At 39.1% G+C, this 23405-nt stretch overlaps 1 protein-coding gene across 11 annotated transcripts in view; it reads left to right on the forward strand.

Annotated features, from left to right (window-relative positions):
- ERBIN (erbb2 interacting protein) overlaps positions 1-23405 on the forward strand; it is a 225299-nt gene that overhangs the window by 158111 nt on the left and 43783 nt on the right. For all 11 annotated transcript variants that reach the window (XM_048851872.2, XM_048851875.2, XM_048851877.2 and 8 more), the window contains 11 exons: positions 6677-6740; positions 8608-8682; positions 10828-10972; positions 11476-11548; positions 13546-13675; positions 14120-14235; positions 15340-15409; positions 16260-16359; positions 20894-21015; positions 21652-21822; positions 22721-22903. In XM_048851872.2, coding sequence (XP_048707829.2) covers positions 6677-6740; positions 8608-8682; positions 10828-10972; positions 11476-11548; positions 13546-13675; positions 14120-14235; positions 15340-15409; positions 16260-16359; positions 20894-21015; positions 21652-21822; positions 22721-22903 — 1249 coding nt within the window. The remainder of the gene's footprint in view (positions 1-6676; positions 6741-8607; positions 8683-10827; positions 10973-11475; positions 11549-13545; positions 13676-14119; positions 14236-15339; positions 15410-16259; positions 16360-20893; positions 21016-21651; positions 21823-22720; positions 22904-23405) is intronic.

The raw sequence follows: 23405 nt of genomic DNA on the forward strand, positions 1-23405 counted from the left end.
GGACTGCATCCCAAGAATTGTGTCTTAATCCAGCTCTGTGAATGTTATGATTCTAGCTGAAAATATTTTAAATTCTAATCCCATCAATTTCCCTCTCCAGAAATCTTGACAAATTTTAGTGTACCATTGCTGTACTCTGTGTGTATGCATAAATTTATTTTAGTGGCACTAAGTCTTTTCGACTTTACTGTTGAAAACTGTTGTGGATATTATTCAAATTCTAATATTAAAATCAATGTATATGGGATTAGTAGACGCTTATTGTTCAGAATGACTGGGTGAATTTGCTTGTTTTTGAACAACTTTGATCATGAATGCATTTATTATTGATAAAATACAACACAGTACATACCTATGTTCTGTGGAATCTGTGATGCAAGATGTATTCCAAAACACTTCACCAAATTGTTTAACATAGCTAGTGTGAGTATCCCCCAATCACGTTTCCACAGCTGTAAAATGCTTGTTAAAATTTTAATCTGGGGTTGTCTTAATAGTAAAATTCAACTGCATGCTTTATTTTTTAGATTGTGTATCACTTCTAGTCCCTTCTTTCACCTCTTAATTTCAGGCACTGATTGTGGGTTGCTTTCCTTATTCTAGCAAGAGACAAACTAACCCAGGAATCTGACAGTGTTGTTACTTCTGTGGTCTGGCAAGGCCCTGAGTAATTTAATTTTCCACCTAATCCACATGGTGATCCTACTTAACTTAAGACTGTTTTCATTTGAGATATATGCAAGTAATGGCATACAGCTGAAATCCTTTCTTGGACAGAATTGATTGACTTATTTTGCACATTGTGTCTAGGTACTCTACATCAGGGGTGGTCGTACTTTACAACCCTCCGAGCCACATACGACAATCTTCAGAAATTCGAGAGTCAGAGCACACCTACCAGGGCTCAGGGCTTCAGCTGTGCAGGGTGTGCCTGCCTGGGTTCCAGGGGTGTGGTCATGTGTTACCCCCCCCGCCCCCTCCCAGATTTTTGCCAGGATTTGCGGACTCCAATTTGTCATATGATGCAGCCAGGCCCCCTCCCTGCACAACAGCTGCTGGAGCTGAGGCTGTGAGGAGAGCCAGCAGCAAACAGCTGGGAGCTGCCAGGAGAGCTGCAGCCCCTCCTCACAGAGCTAAAACCTGGGAGCTGCAGGGAGGGGCCGCTGTGGGTAAGAGGGGAGGTGTGCCTGGGGATGTGTGACTCAAGCTGTTGAGGGGAATGACTGAACCTTTAAATTGTGCCCCCCCGTCACACACACACACACACACACACACACACACACACACACTCTCAACAGGCACCAGTTGTCTCTTGCAGTAGCCTGTAGTCCCACCATCCCACTGCAGGGCAGAAGGCCTGAGGCCATTCACCCCCTCCCCTGCAGCCTAATAGGCAGAAAATAGGGGGAATGGGGCCTTTGCGAGCTGCACTTTAACTGTAAATGAGCCACATGCGGCTCGCAAACCACAGGTTCGCCACCCCTGCCCTATATGGTGAAGGGCTCACCTGTCAGCATGTGACAATGGCCCAAAAAAGGTGGTATTGAAAACATTATTTAGAAAGGGAACTTCAAATGCTGTTTCAGAGTAACAGCCGTGTTAGTCTGTATTCGCAAAAAGAAAAGGAGTACTTGTGGCACCTTAGAGACTAACCAATTTATTTGAGCACAAGCTTTCGTGAGCTACAGCTCACTTCATCAGATGCATACTGTGGAAAGTGTAGAAGATCTTTTTATATACACACAAAGCATGAAAAAATACCTCTTCCCACCCCACTCTCCTGCTGCTAATAGCTTATCTAAAGTGATCACTCTCCTTACAATGTGTATGATAATCAAGGTGGGCCATTTCCAGCACAAATCCAGGGTTTAACAAGAACGTCGGGGGCGGGTAGGAAAAAACAAGGGGAAATAGGTTACCTTGCATAATGACTTAGCCACTCCCAGTCTCTATTCAAGCCTAAGTTAATTGTATCAAATTTGCAAATGAATTCTAATTCAACAGTTTCTCGCTGGAGTCTGGATTTGAAATTTTTTTGTTGTAATATCACAACTTTCATGTCTGTAATCACGTGACCAGAAAGATTAAAGTGTTCTCCGACTGGTTTATGAATGTTATAATTCTTGACATCTGATTTGTGTCCATTTATTCTTTTACGTAGGGACTGTCCAGTTTGACCAATGTACATGGCAGAGGGGCATTGCTGGCACATGATGGCATATATCACATTGGTGGATGTGCAGGTGAACGAGCCTCTGATAGTGTGGCTGATGTGATTAGGCCCAATGATGGTGTCCCCTGAATAGATATGTGGGCACAGTTGGCAACGGGCTTTGTTGCAAGGATAGGTTCCTGGGTTAGTGGTTCTGTTGTGTGGTATGTGGTTGCTGGTGAGTATTTGCTTCAGGTTGGGGGGCTGTCTATAGGCAAGGACTGGCCTGTCTCCCAAGGTTTGTGAGAGTGTTGGGTCATCCTTCAGGATAGGTTGTAGATCCTTAATAATGCGTTGGAGGGGTTTTAGTTGGGGGCTGAAGGTGACCGCTAGTGGCGTTCTGTTATTTTCTTTGTTAGGCCTGTCCTGTAGCAGGAGACTTCTGGGAACTCTTCTGGCTCTATCAATCTGTTTCTTCACTTCCGCAGGTGGGTATTGTAATGCTTGATAGAGATCTTGTAGGTGTTTGTCTCTGTCTGAGGGGTTGGAGCAAATGCGGTTGTATCGCAGAGCTTGTCTGTAGACAATGGATCGTGTGGTGTGGTCAGAGTGAAAGCTGGAGGCATGCAGGTAGGAATAGCGTTTCCGGTATAGGGTGGTATTTATGTGACCATCATTTATTAGCACTGTAGTGTCCAGGAAGTGGATCTCTTGTGTGGACTGGACTAGGCTGAGGTTGATGGTGGGATGGAAATTGTTGAAATCATGGTGGAATTCCTCAAGGGCTTCTTTTCCATGGGTACAGGTGATGACGATGTCATCAATGTAGCGCAAGTAGAGTAGGGGCGTTAGGGGACGAGAGCTGAGGAAGCGTTGTTCTAAGTCAGCCATAAAAATGTTGGCATACTGTGGGGCCATGCGGGTACCCATAGTAGTGCCGCTGATCTGAAGATATACATTGTCCCCAAATGTAAAATAGTTATGGGTAAGGACAAAGTCACAAAGTTCAGCCACCAGGTTAGCCGTGACATTATCGGGGATAGTGTTCTCGACGGCTTGTAGTCCATCTTTGTGTGGAATGTTGGTGTAGAGGGCTTCTACATCCATAGTGGCCAGGATGGTGGTGTTAGGAAGATCACCGATGGACTGTAGTTTCCTCAGGAAGTCAGTGGTGTCTCAAAGGTAGCTGGGAGTGCTGGTAGCGTAGGGCCTGAGGAGGGAGTCTACATAACCAGACAATCCTGTTGTCAGGGTGCCAATGCCTGAGATGATGGGGCATCCAGGATTTCCAGGTTTATGGATCTTGGGTAGGAGATAGAATATCCCAGGTCAGGGTTCCAGGGGTGTGTCTATGCGGATTTGATCTTGTGCTTTTTCAGGGAGTTTCTTGAGCAAATGCTGTAGTTTCTTTTGGTAACTCTCAGTGGGATCAGAGGGTAATGGCTTGTAGAAAGTGGTGTTGGAGAGCTGTCTCTACATACAGTCTCTACGTAAAAGAATAAATGGACACAGATCAGATGTCAAGAACTATAACATTCATAAACCAGTCGTAGAACACTTCAATCTCTCTGGTCACACGATTACAGACATGAAAGTTGTGATATTACAACAAAAAAACTTCAAATCCAGACTCCAGCGAGAAACGGTTGAATTTGAATTCATTTGCAAATTTGATACAATTAACTTAGGTTACCTTGCATAATGACTTAGCCACTCCCAGTCTCTATTCAAGCCTATTTCCCCTTGTTTTTTCCTGCGCCCCCCCCCCCCCCCCCGACATTCTTGTTAAACCCTGGATTTGTGCTGGATATGGCCCACCTTGATTATCATACACATTGTAAGGAGAGTAGTCACTTTAGATAAGCTATTACCAGCAGGAGAGTGGGGGGGTGTGTGTGTGTGTGTGTGTGAGAGAACCTGGATTTGTGCTGGAAATGGCCCAACTTGATTATCATACACATTGTAAGGAGAGTGATCACTTCAGATAAGCTATTAGCAGCAGGAGAGTGGGGTGGGAGGAGGTATTTTTTCATGTTTTGTGTGTGTATAAAAAGATCTTCTACACTTTCCACAGTATGCATCTGATGAAGTGAGCTGTAGCTCACAAAAGCTTATGCTCAAATAAATTGGTTAGTCTCTAAGGTGCCACAAGTACTCCTTTTCTATTTTTAAATGCTGTGATATTAATTCATTTGACGTAAAAAAATTTGTTTACCTTTAGCTTCATGATGTCTTATTTCTGGTATATGGAAACTGACATCCCTCAAAGTGAGGGACGTTTGACATATAGTTACAGTTGAAATGCAAATATATCGGTAATTCCCAGACGAAAACCTACATGTAGATGGAGTTAAGTTTAAGAGAATATATCAGTAACTTAAGTGTAGTTCTCTTCTGGATAGAAATGTTGACAGGAATGTTGTAATGCTTCCTAGGTGAAATCTTGGCTCCACTGATGTCAATGAGCATTTTGCTAGCGACTTTAGTGGGGCCAGGATTTCATTCTGTATGCACAACAATAAATTCAGCTTTAACTATGCAGTCTTGACTAGCGCCACCATAATCTTCCTAGCAACACAGCTGCTGCCATAACTCTTCCACATCTTCTAGGATCAATTCAGCAAGGTACTTAAAGCTATTGGTTTTATTTGTGTGTTTAAAGATAACATCATACAAAAGTACCTTGCTGATCTGGGGCCTTAGAGAGTAGCACTATCAATATATGATATGACTAAGAAGGAAGCCCAGCATAGCTGCTAAAACTCTCAGCACCCTGCGTGTACTTTGCAGGTGATATAATTAGCAAATTAATGCATGGCCCATCTTCAATTATGAAGTGAAGGCAGGGACTGTAACAAACATCTAAATTAAAATACTTTTAAAAGTCCAGATATATGTTTATAAATAAAGGTGCTTTATAACTGTGAAGAATGAGTTTGGATGAAAAAAATCAATATAGAACTAAATAATAGCAAAGGAAAAAAGACATTTGGAAAGTAGATGCAAAAGGGGGAAAATGCTTTATTGGTGCTAATGAGGTACACCAGCCTGAATAAATATTTTGCTATAGAGCCTAAACAATTTTCTTGCTTGTTTTCCTGTTGATTTTTCTGTATTTTTTCCTTTAGTTTGTTCACACTTATTGATACTTGTTGATTTTTATTTTTAATCATATATGTCATTGGACAAACATATTAACATACAGCTAGTACTCCTACTGAATTAGGTTTGAGTAAAATATTTAACACTGAAGCAAAAAGCACTTGTTAAAGCTGTTAATCAAAGTGAGTGAGTAATGTCTAGCAACTAAATTAACCTTAGTTTGTGCCAAATACATTATGTAGCTTTAAACTGATCCAATATTTAGAGTTTGAAGAATTGGAACTATTGTAATGCATATTAAAAATAGGTCTTCTATTTGAAAGGAAAGCAAGAGTACTGAACATTGCATAGACGGTTTATTTGATAGCTGAAATTAAAGACAAATTATATATGCAGAAACTAAGAAGCTTCTCAGTTTGGAAATGTTTTCATTGGCTTTTTAAGTGTACTTCTGATTGCATTGTTTTCAACAACAGTTACACTTACAGTGACCACTTCCTAAAAAAAAAAAGGGGGGGGTTGGGGGAAACAAATGATTTTTAGGGAGGGTTACTTTAGTACTATGCAGGGCCAATTCCTGCAAACATAAGCACGTAACTAAAGCTGGGTGTCATCCCACTGAAGTAAATGATATTGCTAGCATCTATAAAGTTATCCATGGGCCTAAGTGTTTGCAGTACTGGGGTCTAAGGCTTAATTAAAACTGTCTGTTAAATTCTTTATTTTTGACTAAATTGAAATTTTGATTGTGTTTTGTATAATATGACTGCTCCATTATGCAACGCTCACATTGATGAGGGAACGTAGATAGAAAACGAGCATTCTGGCAATAGATGGTACATCTACATAGCAATAAAACACTCTCATCTGACCTTGGGTCAGCTGACTCGAGCTTGCAGAGCTTGGGCTGCAGGGTTGTAAAATTGCTGTATCGACATTCCAGCTCAGAGGTGAGGGTCTCAGCTCTTGGGCTCCAGCCTGAGCCCAAACATCTACACAGAAATTTTTAGTGCTGAGCCTGAGTCCAGATGACCTGGGCCAACCAAAGATGATGTAACGAGAGAACTCTGAAGTGATTGCAATGAGTTGGGAGAGATGGAAGGAAGTGTAAGTGGGTGGAGAGTAGCTTTACTGAATGACTTGGAATGATTGGTCATAATTTAATTTACAAAAATTAAGTGAGCTGACACTAGATTACTTAAAGCTCTGACTTCTTTTGTGTGATTTAGTCAACGGGATCATTAATGTATAGTTATTCAACTGAGCAATGTATGAAAATATTAACCTATGTAGCAGTCTATTTACAAAACTGCATCACTATTTAATGCTGATTAAAAAGATGTATTAGTATGAATACAGGAAGATTGGATGTAACTGGTATTTTTTTAAATCTAATTCCTTATTAATTCCTTCCATGTGCAGAACCATGAACAGACTGACTCAGCTAGAGAGACTGGACTTAGGAAGTAATGAATTCACAGAAGTGGTGAGTTTTAGTTAAGTAGCAGAGCTTCAAATCTTTTCCTAAACCTTTATCCTTAAATCTATTTTTAATCAACATCAAAATGTAAAAATCCGCCTACAAGCTATGTTACTGAACAAATGTTGCATACACTTCTTTCTGCTTTATGGAATCTATTGTAAAAATTCTGGCAAAATATTTATTTTCCCTTTTCCTTTTAAAAAACCCTAATGATGTGATAGGACTGTGACATTTGGTAGAAGATGCATTTTAATATGCAGGCATAGGAATTCTTTTATTTGGTGACAAAATATTTAAATGGTCCAAGTCTTCATTTGCTTCAGTATGGCAGGCAAATATAAACTGTAAAGAGGAACCTTCTATTGATAGATAGTGAGTGTAAATTATTTGGGCTCAAGAGAAATTATTATTTACTTGCTGTTTTGGGTAATGCCCACAATAGTGTTGGCTTGGGGTTCTCAGACCTTGTCATAGGGAAGATTGCCTCCTCTCCCATTCACAATGCTGCAGGCAAGCACTTCCTCTCCCATTTACAATACCATAATGTCTCTGTAGCAACTACAGCAACTGCTGATACAGAAAAGTAATACTAGGAAAGTATTCAATGTATTTTTAGCTGTCTTATAATGGAATTTAGCAGTTGGAAACATGATGAAGAGCCAACACCGTGTGATCGGTCAACTCTCTGTGGACCACTAGTAAGTGCTGTGTGGGGGACAGTTTGAGGAGTGCTGTTGTACCAGGCACTTCCCTATGCACTACTAGCCTGTGTACTAAGAAAGTATACTGAGGATCAGATTACTTGGTTTCTGTTCCTAGCTCTGGCACTGGGCTGCTTTGTAACTTTGGATGAGTCACTTCATCCCTGTATGCCTGTTTTCCTTCCTACTTAAAAAGTTTAAAGAGTTTGCATTTTTCTATGAAGATCTTTTGGCAATGAATGTTAAATTTCTTAAGGAATCCACTTTAAATCTTCACTCATGAACTAATTAAGACTTGCTTGGGAATTCTCAGAAAATTAGTTCTGTACTTGTAGTAAGAAGCGTAATTTTGGGAAGAGGTTGCTGTATTCTTCATACATAATAAAGTGATTGAATCCCCGTTTTAAGTGCAAAACTCAACTCACTCTTAACTATTGGGCTACAGCCAATACCTCCATCATATACTCTCTCTGTTTTTTCAGGAACACAGTATAAATATTTCCAGGGAAGCATACATATGTGTGTTTTGTCAAGTGGTATTGCCTCTTTCCTTGGGTTTGAGAAAACATTTGTATTTAAATGGGAAAACAAATTCTACATTCCTTTGTCTTCTATATGTCCTCCTTTGAGGCCTATCACAAATTAAGGAGGAAAGTTATAATAGGATCTCATTGTTAAAATATTTTCTTCGCTGATATAATGGTTCATTTATGCCATATACACCTTTTGATTTGCTACTACAGTGTTACAGGTTTTAAGCTACAGCTTTTAAGTTCGCCTGGTCTAGCATCTAATAGACCTTAACTGGCTGAATAAATAGCCATGCTGAGGTGTAAAATTAATAGAATGTTTTTAGATCTCTCAGTATGAAAGGCAATAGGTACATGTAAGATTTATTTAATGAGTGTTGCGAAAGGAAAACAAACTAAGTTTTTTGTAAAGATTGTTTTAAAAATTTTAGCCAAATGTTTACACTTGTCAGAGACTTACATTTTGTAAATTCGTTATCTGTGTTGTGTTCTGTGGCTCCACACAAATCAAGTATAAATTTAAAACTTGGATTAAAAAAATCTTATTAAATAAGACTATTCAAATGGCTGAATTGACTGTTTCACTGCTGCATTTAAACTGTTCTTTTGTATCTGATTTAAAAAAATTTTTTTTAACAGCCTGAAGTACTTGAACAACTGAGTGGGTTAAAGGAATTTTGGATGGATGGTAATAGACTAACTCTTCTCCCCGGGGTATGTCTTTTTGATGTTTTAAATGCATTGTATTTTAACTGTGTAGTAGTACTTGTCTTGTCAATTAACTTCTTAAATTAAGAATATTTAACAGTACCACAAAGCTAGGAGATTAAGTGCTTTTGCTTAAGTAACCCTTTTGAAAGCTGTTGCTCATCTCTTGTGGGATAGGTATAAACAGTTCCTTTCAGTGAAAGTAATTGTTCTGTCGTTTTAGATTCTTACCTATGCCTCAATTCTGTAAAGATTTAGATCCAAATCCTAGTTTTAATGTAGGGATATCTACTTTTTTTTTTTTCCCCCCCGGGGAAGAAATTGTACTTTAGAGAGCAAACTGCAATTCAGAAGATATATTTTGGTAAATTCTAATGATTACTGTAGATATAGAATATGGCCAATTATTATTCATCGCTTTTGAGTATCTCCATTCGGTGTACTTAAGAATTTTACTATGGATCTGACCCAAAGGCAATTGAAGCCAGTGCAAATGTTCCCATTGATTGTAATAGGTTTAGGGTCAGGCTCTATATTCTGGATCTCAGTTACAGTTATGTATGGTCCACACTGACATTTTATTCCTGTTCTAATGAGCCTTAAAATAAATAGTATATACTAAGGGTCACCAAATAAAATTGATAGGCAGCAGGTTTAAAACAAACGAAAGGAAATATTTCTTCACACTACACACAGTCAACCTGTGGAACTCTTTGTCAGAGGATGTTGTGAAGGTCAAGACTATAACAGGGTTCAAAAAAGAAGTAGATAAGTTCAGGGAGGATAGGTGCATCAATGGCTATTAACCTGGAGGGGCAGGGTGGTGTCCCTAGCCTCTGTTTGCCAGAAGCTGGGAATTGGAGACAGGGGATGGATCACTTGATGATTACCTGTTCTGTTCATTCCCTCTGGAGCACCTGGCATTGGCCACTGTTGGAAGACAGGATACTAGACTAGATGGAATTTTGGTCTGACACAGTATGGCTGTTCTTATGTTCTTACAATTACAGCAAATTGATTATTTTGGAACTTCACTGCTGATTGTTTTTTATAACTTGTACTTCAAAGTATGGTCAATATGTATTTTGCTTTCAGACTTACAAAGTCGTAGTGCTCTTCTGACATTTGAGGCTTGTAGTCAGTCTACTTGTGTCTACAGCACTTTTCTAGGAACTGATCTATAGCCATCTTTAGTCTTTTTTTCCCATTTCAATTAATTATTCCTTGGATAAGATTTTTTTAAAGCCTTTCTGCTATACTGTACAGCCTAAGTTTGGTAAAACTGTCCATAAGTGACACATGGTGTTTTAGCTGGTTTAGTGTTCATAAACATTTGTGTATGCTTGAGCCATGTAGGAAAAAAAAGAAAGTTAAAGTAAAAATATGAAGAGCTTAGGTTTTTGCTTGTTTAATCCCTCAACTTAGTCCAGTTAACGATTGCCATTGGAGTTGCTTTTTAGGGGAAGGTAGGGTTCAACTCTACAAAAACTGTACGCATCAGGGAGAAAGTTGAGCGCCTGAAGAGCAATAATGCTGCTTCACCTATGATAAATTATGACACTTCCATGTTACATTAGGTACAGTCTCCGCTTATGCTAAATTAAGGCGTGTTCCTGGTCCAGAGATTGAATTGTAAAATGAATAAATCTTAAAAATAAACCGCAATAAGTGCATTGTTTACATTTAAACTGTGCAGGCATGCATACAACTATACTCCACATTCTGATATTTATATATTATAAAAATAAATGTAGTAGCATGACCTACTTTGGCTATTTAATATCAAATTACACCATGATGCTAATAATACTTAATTTTATTTTCCTTTGCAGCATGATACTTTAGTAGGGATTCTCAAACTTTTTTGCTGGGACCTCCTTTGAAAAATAGTTCAGGCTGTGACAACCCCCCTCCATACCATGCCGCCCTTACTTCTGCACTGCTGGTGGTGGCAGTGCTGCCTTCAGAGCTGAGCACCCGGCCAGCACCCACCTCTCTCGTGGCCCCTGCTATAATAGTCTTGTGACCTCCTTTTGGGTTTTGATCCCAGTTTGAGAAACGCGGCTTTAGAATCAGTAGACTGTAAGAGATAATGGCTTTGTTCACTGACTGAAGTTGCAGAATTAACCCATTTTTCCCCCTCACGTTTAGTTAATTGGCAGCTTGAAACAGCTGACCTACTTGGATGTTTCTAAAAACAACATTGAAATGGTTGAAGAAGGTGTTTCAGGCTGTGAAAGCCTACAAGACCTGCTGTTATCCAGTAATTCACTTCAGCAACTTCCAGAGTCCATTGGTTTGTATTATCCTCTAATTTATGCGCTTTTAAAAAAATTAAGGTAGCTATTGGACAAAACTTCATGGAATACAATTTGGAATAGCCTATGGACCCAAAATCAAAACAGTAATCTTAAACTGTTCTATTAATAAATATGCAAGACATTGGATAAAATAATAATGCAGCAATATTGAGTAACATTCTGGGATTGCAGATTTATCACAAAGTTTGAAAAAAATTTTGTAAATGAATGGTGAAGTATTAACTTTAACTAGAGATGAGGGGTTTATCTTTTCTGTGTGGCTGACATATGATAAGCTGAAAATGAAACTCTATAAACTAATGTGTTTATTTCCTCAAGAGATACATAGCATATATGTTTCTGAAGTTTTCAGGTAATATGGAAAACAACATGACTTGCCAGTAACATTTATTCTTAACTGCAACTTCCTTTATTTGAAGATATTACATTCTTTTCTTATTTGAACACTCTTTTTTGATTCGATTTCATTTTACAACAGGTTCACTAAAGAAAGTAACAACACTTAAAATTGATGAAAACCAGTTGATGTATTTGCCAGACTCCATAGGAGGGTAAGTCTTTCACCTGTATAAAACTTTGCCTTGTTTTTTTGCAAGTTCTTCATTAACAATCATCTACTTTCTGTACTTGCTTGGTATGACTGGTTGCACTAATCTCTCTTCATGAGATAATGATGTTCAACAGTAGCCTTCACATCCAGCTGCTAGTTGGCTGTATGTAACTGTTTGTATTTTCAAGGAGCAGAATCCTGCATTCAGAAATGCAGGCATCAGTATATATGAGAAATGAACTGGAAGTATGGGAGAATAAAATAATACTTATGCGTAAGGCTGCGAGTCTGTCATGGAGGTCACGGTTTCTGTGACTTCGGGAGTGGCCGGTGCTGAATCAGGAGCTGACCAAGCTGGGCAGCCCCATGGCCAGTAGCAGCAGTTTGGGTGTGTTGGAGGGGGTTGGGGGTTGGAGGATGCGGGGGGTGCTTACTTGGGGTGGGGGGGCTCCCTGGCTCCCACTGGCATGGCCCTGAAGCTCCCAGGCAGCAGAGGGGCCAGCAGGCTTTGTGCTGACTGTGGCCACAGGCCCCGCCCCCACAGTTCCCATTGGCTGCAGTCTCTGGCCAATGGGAACTGCACAGCTGGCGCGTGTGGTGGGAGCAGAGTGCAAAGCCCCCTACCAGCCCCGCCAACCCTTCCCCTGCCCAGCACCAGCAGGGGTCCCAGGCCACCTCCCCCAGCACCTGCGGTACTCCTGGACCACCCTTCTTCTCCCCCCCAAGCACCTGCGCCCCCCTTCCCAAGTTTTTGTTAGGGGTATATAATCATGGACAGATCACAGGCCATGAATTTTTGTTTACTGCTCGTGACTATTTGTTTACTGCTCGTGACTGGTCCATGAACTTTTTACTAAAATATCCGTGACTAAAACGTAGCCTTTCTTATGTGTTCAATAAAACATGCAGTCAAATTAAAATGTAGAGTAACATAGTGTATACAAAAGGTCCCTCAGCTTCATATTTTTGGCTGAGTGAGTTACATCCTGTAAACATTTCAAATAAACTGAAATAGGTATTTTATACATTCCATTTTAAAAATGAGACATGAATATCTTCCCCGATTAAACAGTCAACAAATCAGATTTGGGCCAACCCACTAATCTTTTATTGTCATTAGGTATTCACCATTTTTATCAGAGTGAACCAAGTTACGTAATAGTAAAAATCATTGGTTCATAAAGTAAATACTGTAGAGAATTTAGAATTTTTTAAAAAATGAGTTGATATAGTAAAAACTTACAGGCATTCATTCATTCTATTATTATTTTTGCCTAGCTGTACTAAATTTGTTAAATTTTGTTTGGACATCAAAATTCAAGGCTAAGGTGCTAGGTACAAATTGCAGTTTATTTACTGTGAGACATAAGTGAACCAGCTGGTGTAAAACCATAGGTTATGTTTGCACCTCAGCCCTGTTTCTTCACCTTTTAAAAATGTTTGCTTAATGAGGTCATCATCACATTGACTCCGACTGCTCTCTACATGCCATATGCCTACTTTTTAGGACTAAAGAAGTCTTTATCCCTTCATTGCCGCCCCAGCTTAACATTCTTCTGATTCTGGCATGTCCACTTTGAATGTTTCCATTATCGGGTGTGCTTCAAACAGCACTGTATGATGCAGTGCGTAAAAAATTTAAGTGGAGATGCTGGGCCCTAGGAAAGAGGTATCTAGGTCATCATCCATTTGGATTTAAGGACTGTGTTGGGGTAGCAGAGATAGAAAAACAGGCCACAGTTAAGAGAAAAAAGTCTACTTTAGCCTGAATACATGAGGAGAGAGCATCAGTGTAGATCAGGTTCAAAAAGTATCTGAATTTTTGAATGGTTATTTAGGTTTCTGAAGCGTTTGAGTTTCATCCATAAATTTAATTGTAAATAAACTTAGTCTAATTATAATGAAAATTAATTGTATTAAGAATTATGTATTGTTAAAGCAAGTAAGTTTTTATGTATATATCAGGTTGATATTTTGAATTTCTTTAATTTTGTTCAGGCTAATTTCAGTAGAAGAACTGGATTGTAGTTTTAATGAGATTGAAGCTTTGCCTTCATCTATTGGGCAACTCACTAACGTAAGGACCTTTGCTTCAGATCATAATTTTTTAACACAGCTGCCACCAGAGGTATGTTTTTGCTCAGAGCTAATATTATTCCACATATTACCTGGATATTAGACTATATTTTATAGTTACCTTAGTTCCATTCACTTCAGATACCACAGTGACAGATTTTGGGTGGATTTTCTGAAAATGCTTTAAAAATTCATTGATGTACATATAGTGGAGTTAAAGCAATTGCAATCCAAGTATTCAACTATTTTGAAACAACCTTGGTTTTGCAAAAGTAATGTCTGAATTGTTAGTTCATAAACAACATGATGGAAAATAAAGGAAAGAATAATTGCTTATAGTTAATACTGTATTATAATGGTATATTCACTTTCATATTTAAGAAAAACAAATAAAATTGTACATACAAAATAAAATGTAATATTAGATGTGTTCATTCTAATATTGTGAATCAGTGTAGGTAGAGTTGTAAAGCTGAAAAATCATTTATTTTTTCAGATTGGAAACTGGAAAAATGTAACAGTGCTATTTCTGCATTCCAACAAGCTTGAATTTCTCCCTGAAGAAATGGGTGATATGCAGAAATTAAAAGTCATCAATCTAAGTGACAATAGGTTTGTGAATTGCATTCATTTAGTTAAATATGGCATAAAATGCAGAAGCATGGCAGAGATTGGAATCTGAATGCGTTGTCTCTCCAAGACACTTTGTACAAAATATAATCCTTTTCATTCCACCCTTCCAAAAATGTTTTGATCTTTCTATTGGAGTTCTTTCTCATCTTAAAACTTAAAATAACACCTTTAATTTATATTTTATTATTTGTCACACTAATCGTCATACTGCATATTTTTGGACGCCTCTACATTTTGTAAAAGCTTCTTTATTCCTTTCCAGTCACTGCATTGGGAGTGATTCAAGAAGCAGAACTGCACTATTTCACATTTTTATTGCTATTGTACTCTTCCAGTTGCATGTGAATCCAGCAGATATGTTGTAGTTGTTAAGCCCAAGTGGTTTTAATGAATCTCTTTTCCCTTGTGTGGCACAGGTTCATCTCATTCATAGTCATCAGCATTTATTCTTTTGGAGTTAAATTTGTAAGACTATCTGAATCAGTATTTCAGGAAAGATTTGCATGCCATATATGTATGAACAGTACAAGGCAGGATACAGAGTACTATCACAGTATACTGTATAGTACTTTGAATGCATCTCTGCATTTACTAGACTGGTCAGTGAAACTGTGATAAAACATTTCTTTGCTGGAATTTGCCATTCAATTGAAACATTTCACAGAGATCATTCGATTTTGGCAAAGTTCCTCTGGAAGTGAAGGAGGATTCCAGTGGAAAACAGCTAGTTTCCTGCCAGCTTGCTTACCTGCCTACCTTTGCGTTAGCGACAGTTTAGACATTTTGGGGGGGGGGGGGGTGTGAGTGGTTGTAGCTAATTAGAACAATACCAGATTTCAAAATATTTGAACTCCTCCACAAAATGGAATTATCTTTCTCAACACAGCCGTAGCATTTACTGGAAATTAAATGGTTTGCCCCTCAAATTATTACCCTTCTATTTAGCTAACAATATTTTCTTGAAATGTTTCGCAAGCTTTTTAGAGGCAATATATATAGCATTGTTTCTGAACAGACCATTAGTCTTGACAGCCATACTTAGACTAAATTTTTGTCTTGTATATTGTGATGTTTCTTTCACAGACTGAAGAATTTGCCCTATAGCTTTGCAAAGCTGCAACAGCTGACTGCGATGTGGCTATCAGACAATCAGGTGAAAAGTATTTTTAATAAGTTTGTATAATTGATATTTGTCCAAGTTACTCTTAATAGAAATAGTTAATTTTATGGAGTAATTAGTTGGTAAAAAATGATAATCTGCAAATGCACCAAGACAACCTTGGGTTGTAATTTTCTCAGTTCTTATAAACTAAACAGCAGTGAGTGGCACATGAATGGGAGACATTCATACTTCTGGCAATCCAACAGTGTTGAAAGTGCAGGTAATTTAGTAGATAACACACTCTCTTCTTTTTGAGTCAGTACTGAACCAGTTCCCAGATTGGTGTTAAGGGGTACTATGCTGCTAGAAATACATTTTTTCAGTTGCTATATAAAACAGAGGTAGCAACCACACTGGTAATTTCAGGATCCTTTACATTTTTTGTAAGGCAGGGCACTGAACCTATTGTCCTGATCAAATTTTAGTTTAGAAAATTGTCCTGTTCTATGCACTTCCCTGCAGTTTCAGATTGAAAATGTACACTGCAGATGTAGAATATTTTGGGACTATGTAATGAATAGAATGAAAAGCCTAGAATGAAAGTGAATACTTTGTTGTATATACATATCCATCCATTTTATGCATCTCTAATAGACTATTATAGAGTGTGTGTTTATCAAATTCCCACACTATTATTATTAAATATGTATTTATTTGATATAACTTTGTTTTATATAACTTGTAAAAATCCTTCAGAGAAGAATACATGGGAAATAATGCCAGACAGATCAGTCTTCAAAATCTAATCTGCATTGGGTAGATAAGCAGCAGGGATTTCAATGTTTAGATCCTATTTGCATATTGCACATGTATATTCTCATAGTATTTTTTCTTTTCTCAGTCTAAACCGCTCATCCCCCTTCAAAAAGAAGTCCACCCTGAAACACAGAAAACAGTGCTTACTAATTACATGTTCCCCCAGCAACCAAGGAGTGAGGATGGTAGGAATTTCTGAGTGATTCTTTTTGTCAAAAATGCTGACCAGTGAAAGTAAAAATGGAAAGAGTTCAGAGAACATGACTTTCAATATATAAAACTTTTTAGATCTAAAAACAAGAACAATCTGATGAAAATTTGTCTGAAGAATGTGAACAATAACTTCTCAGAGGTAGAACTGAGCGAGTCCAGGGATTATTAAATTGGGGACGGGGGGACAGGCCAGAGAGAGAGAGAGTGTGTGTGTGTGACAAAGAGAGAAATAGAGGTCAGGACTGGCAGTGCCTTCTTTTATTATGTTTGCCTGACTCATCCCATTATAAGAGATATTGTTTTCAGTTGCTTATAATTTTGCCAAAGATTAACCTTTTGGCCTAGAAATTGCTCTGCCTGGTGTCTGCCTCAGACTGACTTTAAAAAAAAGTTTTGATCCAGAATGGTTTGGCCATTTCCAAGAATGAGGTTGGGGAAAGATATTTTGTTTTGTCATACTAAAAAAAATGTTCTTAAAGCCATTTCATTGAAAAGCTCCAACATGTCCATGCTTTGGCACAGGAACTTGAAAGTTGGCGGGGGTTTGGGGATGGCCTTTGTTTCAGGGATGTGCTGTTGCTGTCCCCATGAAAAAACACCCAAATTTGTCCAAGTTGTAAGCCTTTGCAAAATCTAAGTTGCACATGGTAGGTAGACATGTTAGAACTTTACAGATAAAATTTCCAAAGATTCTGTCCACCCGGGCATGCACCAGCCCCTCCCAGCTTCTACATCTGACCAAACTCTTCATGTGCCATTGCCATAGAATAACTGAGCATGCACCAGCCCAGAGATATAGGAGCTCAGCAGGACTTTCATTGCATCTGCTCTGATCCAGGGTGGGGCTGGGCACCAGATCTGGGAGCAGGGAGACTGTTTCTTCTGGTGGTGGCCAGGTAACGTAAAGGAGGAAGTTGCCTAATTGATGCAAAAAGGATGAGCTGGACTGGGGGTGAGGGTAGGAGAAGTAGATTGAGACAAGGAACCTAGGGAGAGGAAGGGAAGACAGGGGCGAGTCTGGAGGACTGGCACCAGTTGGGTAAAGAGTTTGGGACCAGTTTCCTGGCGAGGGAAACTGGGAGTGTGGGTGGGACTGAGAGTGGATGAGAACCTGGGAGTCTGGGAGTGGCTGGGCAAGGACATTTAGAACAGAGAATCAATAAGAGTGGAGAAGATGGATAGATCTGATGAGGACTTGGATGTGAAGAGAGAACTAGGACTGCCTTGGCAAAGAGATTGGGAAAAGGAGCTGGGGAAGGGGGAGACTGAGTTTGCAATAGGAACCTTGACAGGGAGGCTAGGATTATGAGGTGGGGGTAGGGGGGAGAGAGATTGAGTGAGAAGCCAGAAGCTGGAACTGGCTGGGCAAGGAGTCTAGGAGCTCAGGGAGTGAGAGAAAAGGAGTGGGGGAAGAGAGTTGGACTCGGGGAGTGTGGAGAACAGGGTTGGTTGGGCAAGGAGACCGTAACTGGGAAGAGACATGAGGAGTGGAGGCGACTGGCTAGATGACAAGAATGCCTCTGGGATGAGGAGCCAGGGTGGGGAAGAAGTGGCACAGGGACAGGTTGGAGGGGTCAGGGCAGAAGGAAGTAGGCTTGTTGGAGGACAAGCAGAAGGATACCTGGCCACTTCAGAGCTTGGAATGGAATCCTAGATTCCATTTTTCTCACCATTCATCTGCTGTCAGCAAATATCTCTGAAACCTACTGGCAAAGTGTCTCATTCCCCCATTAGTGTTAGTCCACAAGGAGGATGACAACCCACTGCTGTTATCAGTTACTTCTTCAGCTCAAGGAGCAGAGTTCCGTGCAGTGAATGTAAAAGTTCCAACTCTGCTGATTAACCATGTAGTTATCAATGTGATGCCACATAATAGAATTTCTGGTTTTTTTTTTAAGTTTGCTTTTTCAAAGAACCTAGGAAATTACCCACACGTTAAAAGTTAAAGTAACATTATTAAGGTTGTGAAGTCAAGTACTCAGAAGTTAGGAAATGTCAGAATTGAGTAACTTCTGTAACCTTGTGACTTCACAACCTTAATACTATTCTTTTAACATATATTCTGATACCAAATTGTGAGAGTATTATCACCAAAAGGGGGGAGGAGTCGTTCCAACCCCATATAAGGAAGCAGAAAAGAGGAGCAAGCGCTCTTCCTCCACTTCAAAGCAGTCATGAAGGAGAAAGGTTCCCCCCCACCCCATCTGAAATTCCATCATCAGCAGAGTTGGAACTGAGTATGGCCCCAAAAGAGCATGAGATGAGATTAAAAATCATAAGATTTTAAAAGGGAGGGTATTTCTCTTGTCTTGCCTTCCAATTTTTAAGCTCTTTAGTTTATGCTTGGGTCATGTTTTCAACCTTTTTCTCTATAATTATGAAGGTTAGAAACTTTTTTGTTTTTTTTCCCATGAAAGAACTATGCACTATTCATTTGAGCAGGTGGAACCATAAGAAAAATATCACATCATGGCAAGACTTGTAATGAAATTGCAAGAGTTAGTAACACTGATTTGCATATTAAAATGCTGGAGAGAACATTGGTGGCAATTAACGCTTTGTTGGCAACATTCCCTGTTTCACAGCACAAATGCCCAATATATTAGTGTAGTGGTCAGAAAAGTGACTGTAAAAATGGCAATTTCTTGCTTAACACATCTGCTTCCTATGTGTATGGGAATCATATTTAGAACTATAAATTTTAGTAACTTTATTATTGCTAATACCCGGATTAGGATATACATTTTCAAATAATTGTTTCTCATGCCAGTGAAGTTGGAGAGAGTGGATGAAAGTCCAGTGTCTCCATTTGGGCTCACCTGACTCTAAATTCATGAGTTGCTATCTTTTGGTGGGAATGGCTTATACAATACATTTTTTTGGTTAAGGCCCAATAGATTGATGGGAGGACCTCCCTTTGATGTCTGGGGTCACCATCCCAAAACCAGGTTTCAAAAAGAACTATAGGTGGAATTTAGAAGATTGAATCCTTTATTTGTTTTTAGGAAGGAAAAACCTGCATAGTAATGCACTCCAAATATAGATTAGTCAACTGAAATTTGTCTTTGAAGATGTCTTTTGCTGAAATGTCAACATTTGCTTTATTTATTCAATACATATAATTTTAATCATCTTGACTATAGCAGGCTACATTTGGGGTTCATATAATCTAGAAATTTTTCTATTGAAGCAGTTCTCAAACTTCAGCAACCTGAGGACCCCCAATTTGATTTAAAATTTTTCAGAGACCCCCAAAGGCCCCCCACTCAGCCCTTGCCTTGCCCCCTTCCTGAAGGCCATGATTTTCCCCCTTCCCTGACGCCAAGCCCCCACTCACTCCATCCCGCCTCCCTCAGTTGCTTGCTCTCCCGCACCCTCCCTCGCTCTCACCAGGCTAGGACAGGGGGTTGGGGTACAGGAGTGGATGCGGGCTCTGGGAGGGAGTTTGGGTGTCGGAGGGAGTGAAGGGCGCAGGCTCTGGGCTGGGAGTTTGGGTGTGAAAGGGGATGAGAGGCGCAGGCTCAGGGCTGGGGCAGGTGTGTGGGGTGCGGGAGGGAGTGAGAGGTGTGGAAACAGGGTGTCTTCACGTGCTGCACCCTGGAGCACTTCCAGGAGCAGCACGGGCCCAGGATCCCTGCTCCTCCCCCACCCTCCCAGTACCTTCTGGGGCCCCCAGAGGTCTACAGACCCTAGTTTGAGAAACACTGTTCTATTGCAAGTATAGGAATGTTGAAAAGCAGCTGTTTATGTGAGCAACCTCTTCATTGCTAATGTGATATATAGGAATGCAGGAAATTTTTGTTGTAAAGTTTGACAGATTAATACAGAACCAATTTATGTAATGTCTGTCATGAACATACATGCTGCAGTAAGTGGTGACAACAAGGTAATCTAGGATATTTCCTTTTGCTTAAAATAAGAAATAGTTTGTAAAACTGTTGTAATTTTCATAACTCCTGCTTAACCATGTGCTTATCTTAATGTTTTTAGTGGGCTTTTTTGTTATTTTTAAGGCTTAGTAGTAGTAGTAGTAATAGAAGTAGTGTGGATATTTGGAAGTCTGGCTTATTTGTATGTAAGTCTTTCTTTACTGGAAATATGTAAATCTTAGTGAAATGAAGTTGAGTGTTGTCATATCAGCCTTTATTAGGCATATCAGAAAAGCAGCCTGCATAATTTGTTACAGTTGGCAAGCTCAGCTCAGGAGAGTTCCTTTGGTGAGAATACTTGAAAACTGAAATACAGCTTTGCAGAGGATTTTTTTTTGTAGATTGCAGCTGAAGTCACTATTAATAGAAAACAGGCAGGTTCTCAATACAATGAGCTGCAGCATAGCATTGGTCTGAGGATAAAAGATGTTCAGTTTCTGGTACTTCTGGTCCTGTACCTTCTCAAGCACAGGTATAAATACAAACCCCACCTAATAAAAGGAAGGAAAAAGAAGTGGTTTCTAATATCATTTAATGTGTCCTGTATTTATTAGAATTGTGTTTGTTTTTTATTTAGTTCTGTTCATATCTGATAATGAAAGTTTCAATCCCTCTTTGTGGGAGGAGCAGAGAAAACAGCGTGCTCAGGTGGCATTTGAATGTGATGAAGATAAAGATGAAAGGGAGGCACCACCCAGGGTCAGTATTGCCAACTCCATTTTGAATTCCTAATTCTTCCCCTTTACTCTTGCTAATGGCTATCAACCTCTATCTGCACTGATTAGTCTCCAGTAGCTGAAGAATTAAAAAGTGTAAAATCTATTTTCTTTTCGTCCCTCATATTTTTTAAATTACCCAAGGGAGAAATCTTTTTGATCAGTGGGTGTCTCCTTTGCCTGGCCAAATAGGATATGTTGTTAAAATGGAGCACATGTTATTAAACTGTGAGCTTTAAGGTTTAAGGCAATACTGTTTTTCTGGGATACTACTGAACTATGATGCTTTGCAAAAATTCAGGACGGTAGTTAGGAAGAATCATTGGCATCTCATAGCGATTAAGGACTGTATTTTGAGTTTTCTCTAAATATATGGCAAGGAGAAACTGCAACCACTTTAATGGGACAGGATGAGGTAGGCTTCCGTGCATTGGACAACAAACTGTTTTCTGGGACCCGTTAATTTAGCCTCAGCATTCCTGGGCTTATCCAGGTATAATTCAAATGGCAAAATAGGTATGCAGGGTTTGTTCTGTTAATTCCTTCTTGTCAAATTCATATTTGATTAAATATTCATGTTTTAAGTTGTTTTGTTGCTCTTATTTTCTTTGTTTCACAGGAGGGTAATTTGAAGAGATATCCAACGCCATATCCTGATGAACTAAAGAATATGGTCAAAACAGTCCAAACGATAGTACACAGACTAAAAGATGAAGAAACCACTGAAGATGCTGGCAAAGAGTCAAAGAAAGAAGGCCAGCAAGTTTCAGTAAAAGATGTGGGTGTAAAGGTTAGAATCAATTCCTCTTCCAGTTTTGACAGCGGTCCCAAAGATCTGGAAAGTAGTATTGCATAACAATATATTGATTTATTCCTTCTAATTCAGTCTTCTTTTAAAAAAATATTTCAGTGAGGGGAAAAAAAGTCAAATTAAAGATCATAACCTCTGTATTCAGTACTTTAAAAGAGCCAGTAATAAATGGCTGCTTTGTGTTAGTAATAGTTGCTGCCCTCTGAATGACTCTGCTTAGGAAGCAACCCAAGTGACTCGCTCTTGAGGCCAGTATATCATACTCGCTCTTGAGGCTCTTGATATCATAAAAGTAGCTTGTTTGATCTTCCGAAAGATGCATCTCCATCGCCTTTAAGCATCCCTTATTTGCTGACTCTCAAATTGGAAATCAGAATGATCACAAAGGGCTCTGCTTTTCCCCTGTCTGACCAGAAGGTTTATAGAAAAAGCTGAAAAAGGCAGCAATGATGAAGCATCTAGGGGATCCCTCACTGGCTGAAACATGTTGATTCTGTGTGATGGTAAGGTGGGAGAACAGTGTTGACAGCTGCTCACTTCTCTCATTGTCAGTCCACCTGTGTGTGTTTTGTTATTTTTGATTAATGTGTTCACTTGTCTGCCATTCTAATTAGAATATATTGGTATGTATTGGATAAAATAGGCCTGTAGGGGAAAAAAAAAGTTTTTTTTTCTAATCAGCTGTCTTAATAATCTGAAAGGTTTTTTCTCTCATATTTGCTTCACAGTCAAAATTCTTTTTGAAGTTGAGTCTGTTTTATGTCATTGCATGGCTTCCCCAAAATATAAAATATTAGCTTTAGTTATAAAACATTAATAATTATAAACCTTTGCAGGGTGGTTCTCCACTAATCTTTTTTTTTTTAAATTACTCTAGACTTCAGAAATTGCTTCAGCAAAGAGCAAAACAGAAGACAGAGATAACTATATGATGGAAAATTGCGTGCAGAAGCCCATTGAACCAGAAGCTGAGCACAGCACTGGAAATTCACAGATGACTGCACATGTTAAAACCTTAGAGAACACGAAAATAATTGTCAACCATGAAGATACGCTTGAGGTATGGCAGTGTGATGAGCACCATGGCAGTAAAAGAATTGCGTTCGTGTTGGATTGAATCTGCTATTCTGAAAGATAGCAATGAAAAATTATGTTGACAATAGCAGAAAATGCCCATCCCGTTAGCATTGCGAGGATTTGGGAAGTAAGTATGGTTATTAACAAAGTACTGCAATGTTTTTCTCATTTCATATTATTTTGAAATACGTTTTTATCTGCATTTATTTGGAGATACAGACTGAAATATATGTGAATTTTAAAAAAACCCCACTAAAAACACTGATATAAATATGTTGGTGCTGATTTTCTGCTTCCCCTTAACTGTCTCCCTTTTTGTTGCATAGGTGGTTGTGGCCACAGCTGTCATTTAGATATCCAAGTATCTGATTTGTGGGAGCAGTCTGAAACTTAGACTTTCAAGTGACTTAAATTATCCCTACACATTTTAAATGTAAAAAGGAGACATTTTTTCAAAAATCTGTCCCACTGTGATTAATAGAGAC

Source organism: Caretta caretta, chromosome 5 (genome assembly GCF_965140235.1).
Source record: "Caretta caretta isolate rCarCar2 chromosome 5, rCarCar1.hap1, whole genome shotgun sequence".
In the NCBI taxonomy this organism is placed as follows: Eukaryota; Metazoa; Chordata; order Testudines; family Cheloniidae; genus Caretta; species Caretta caretta.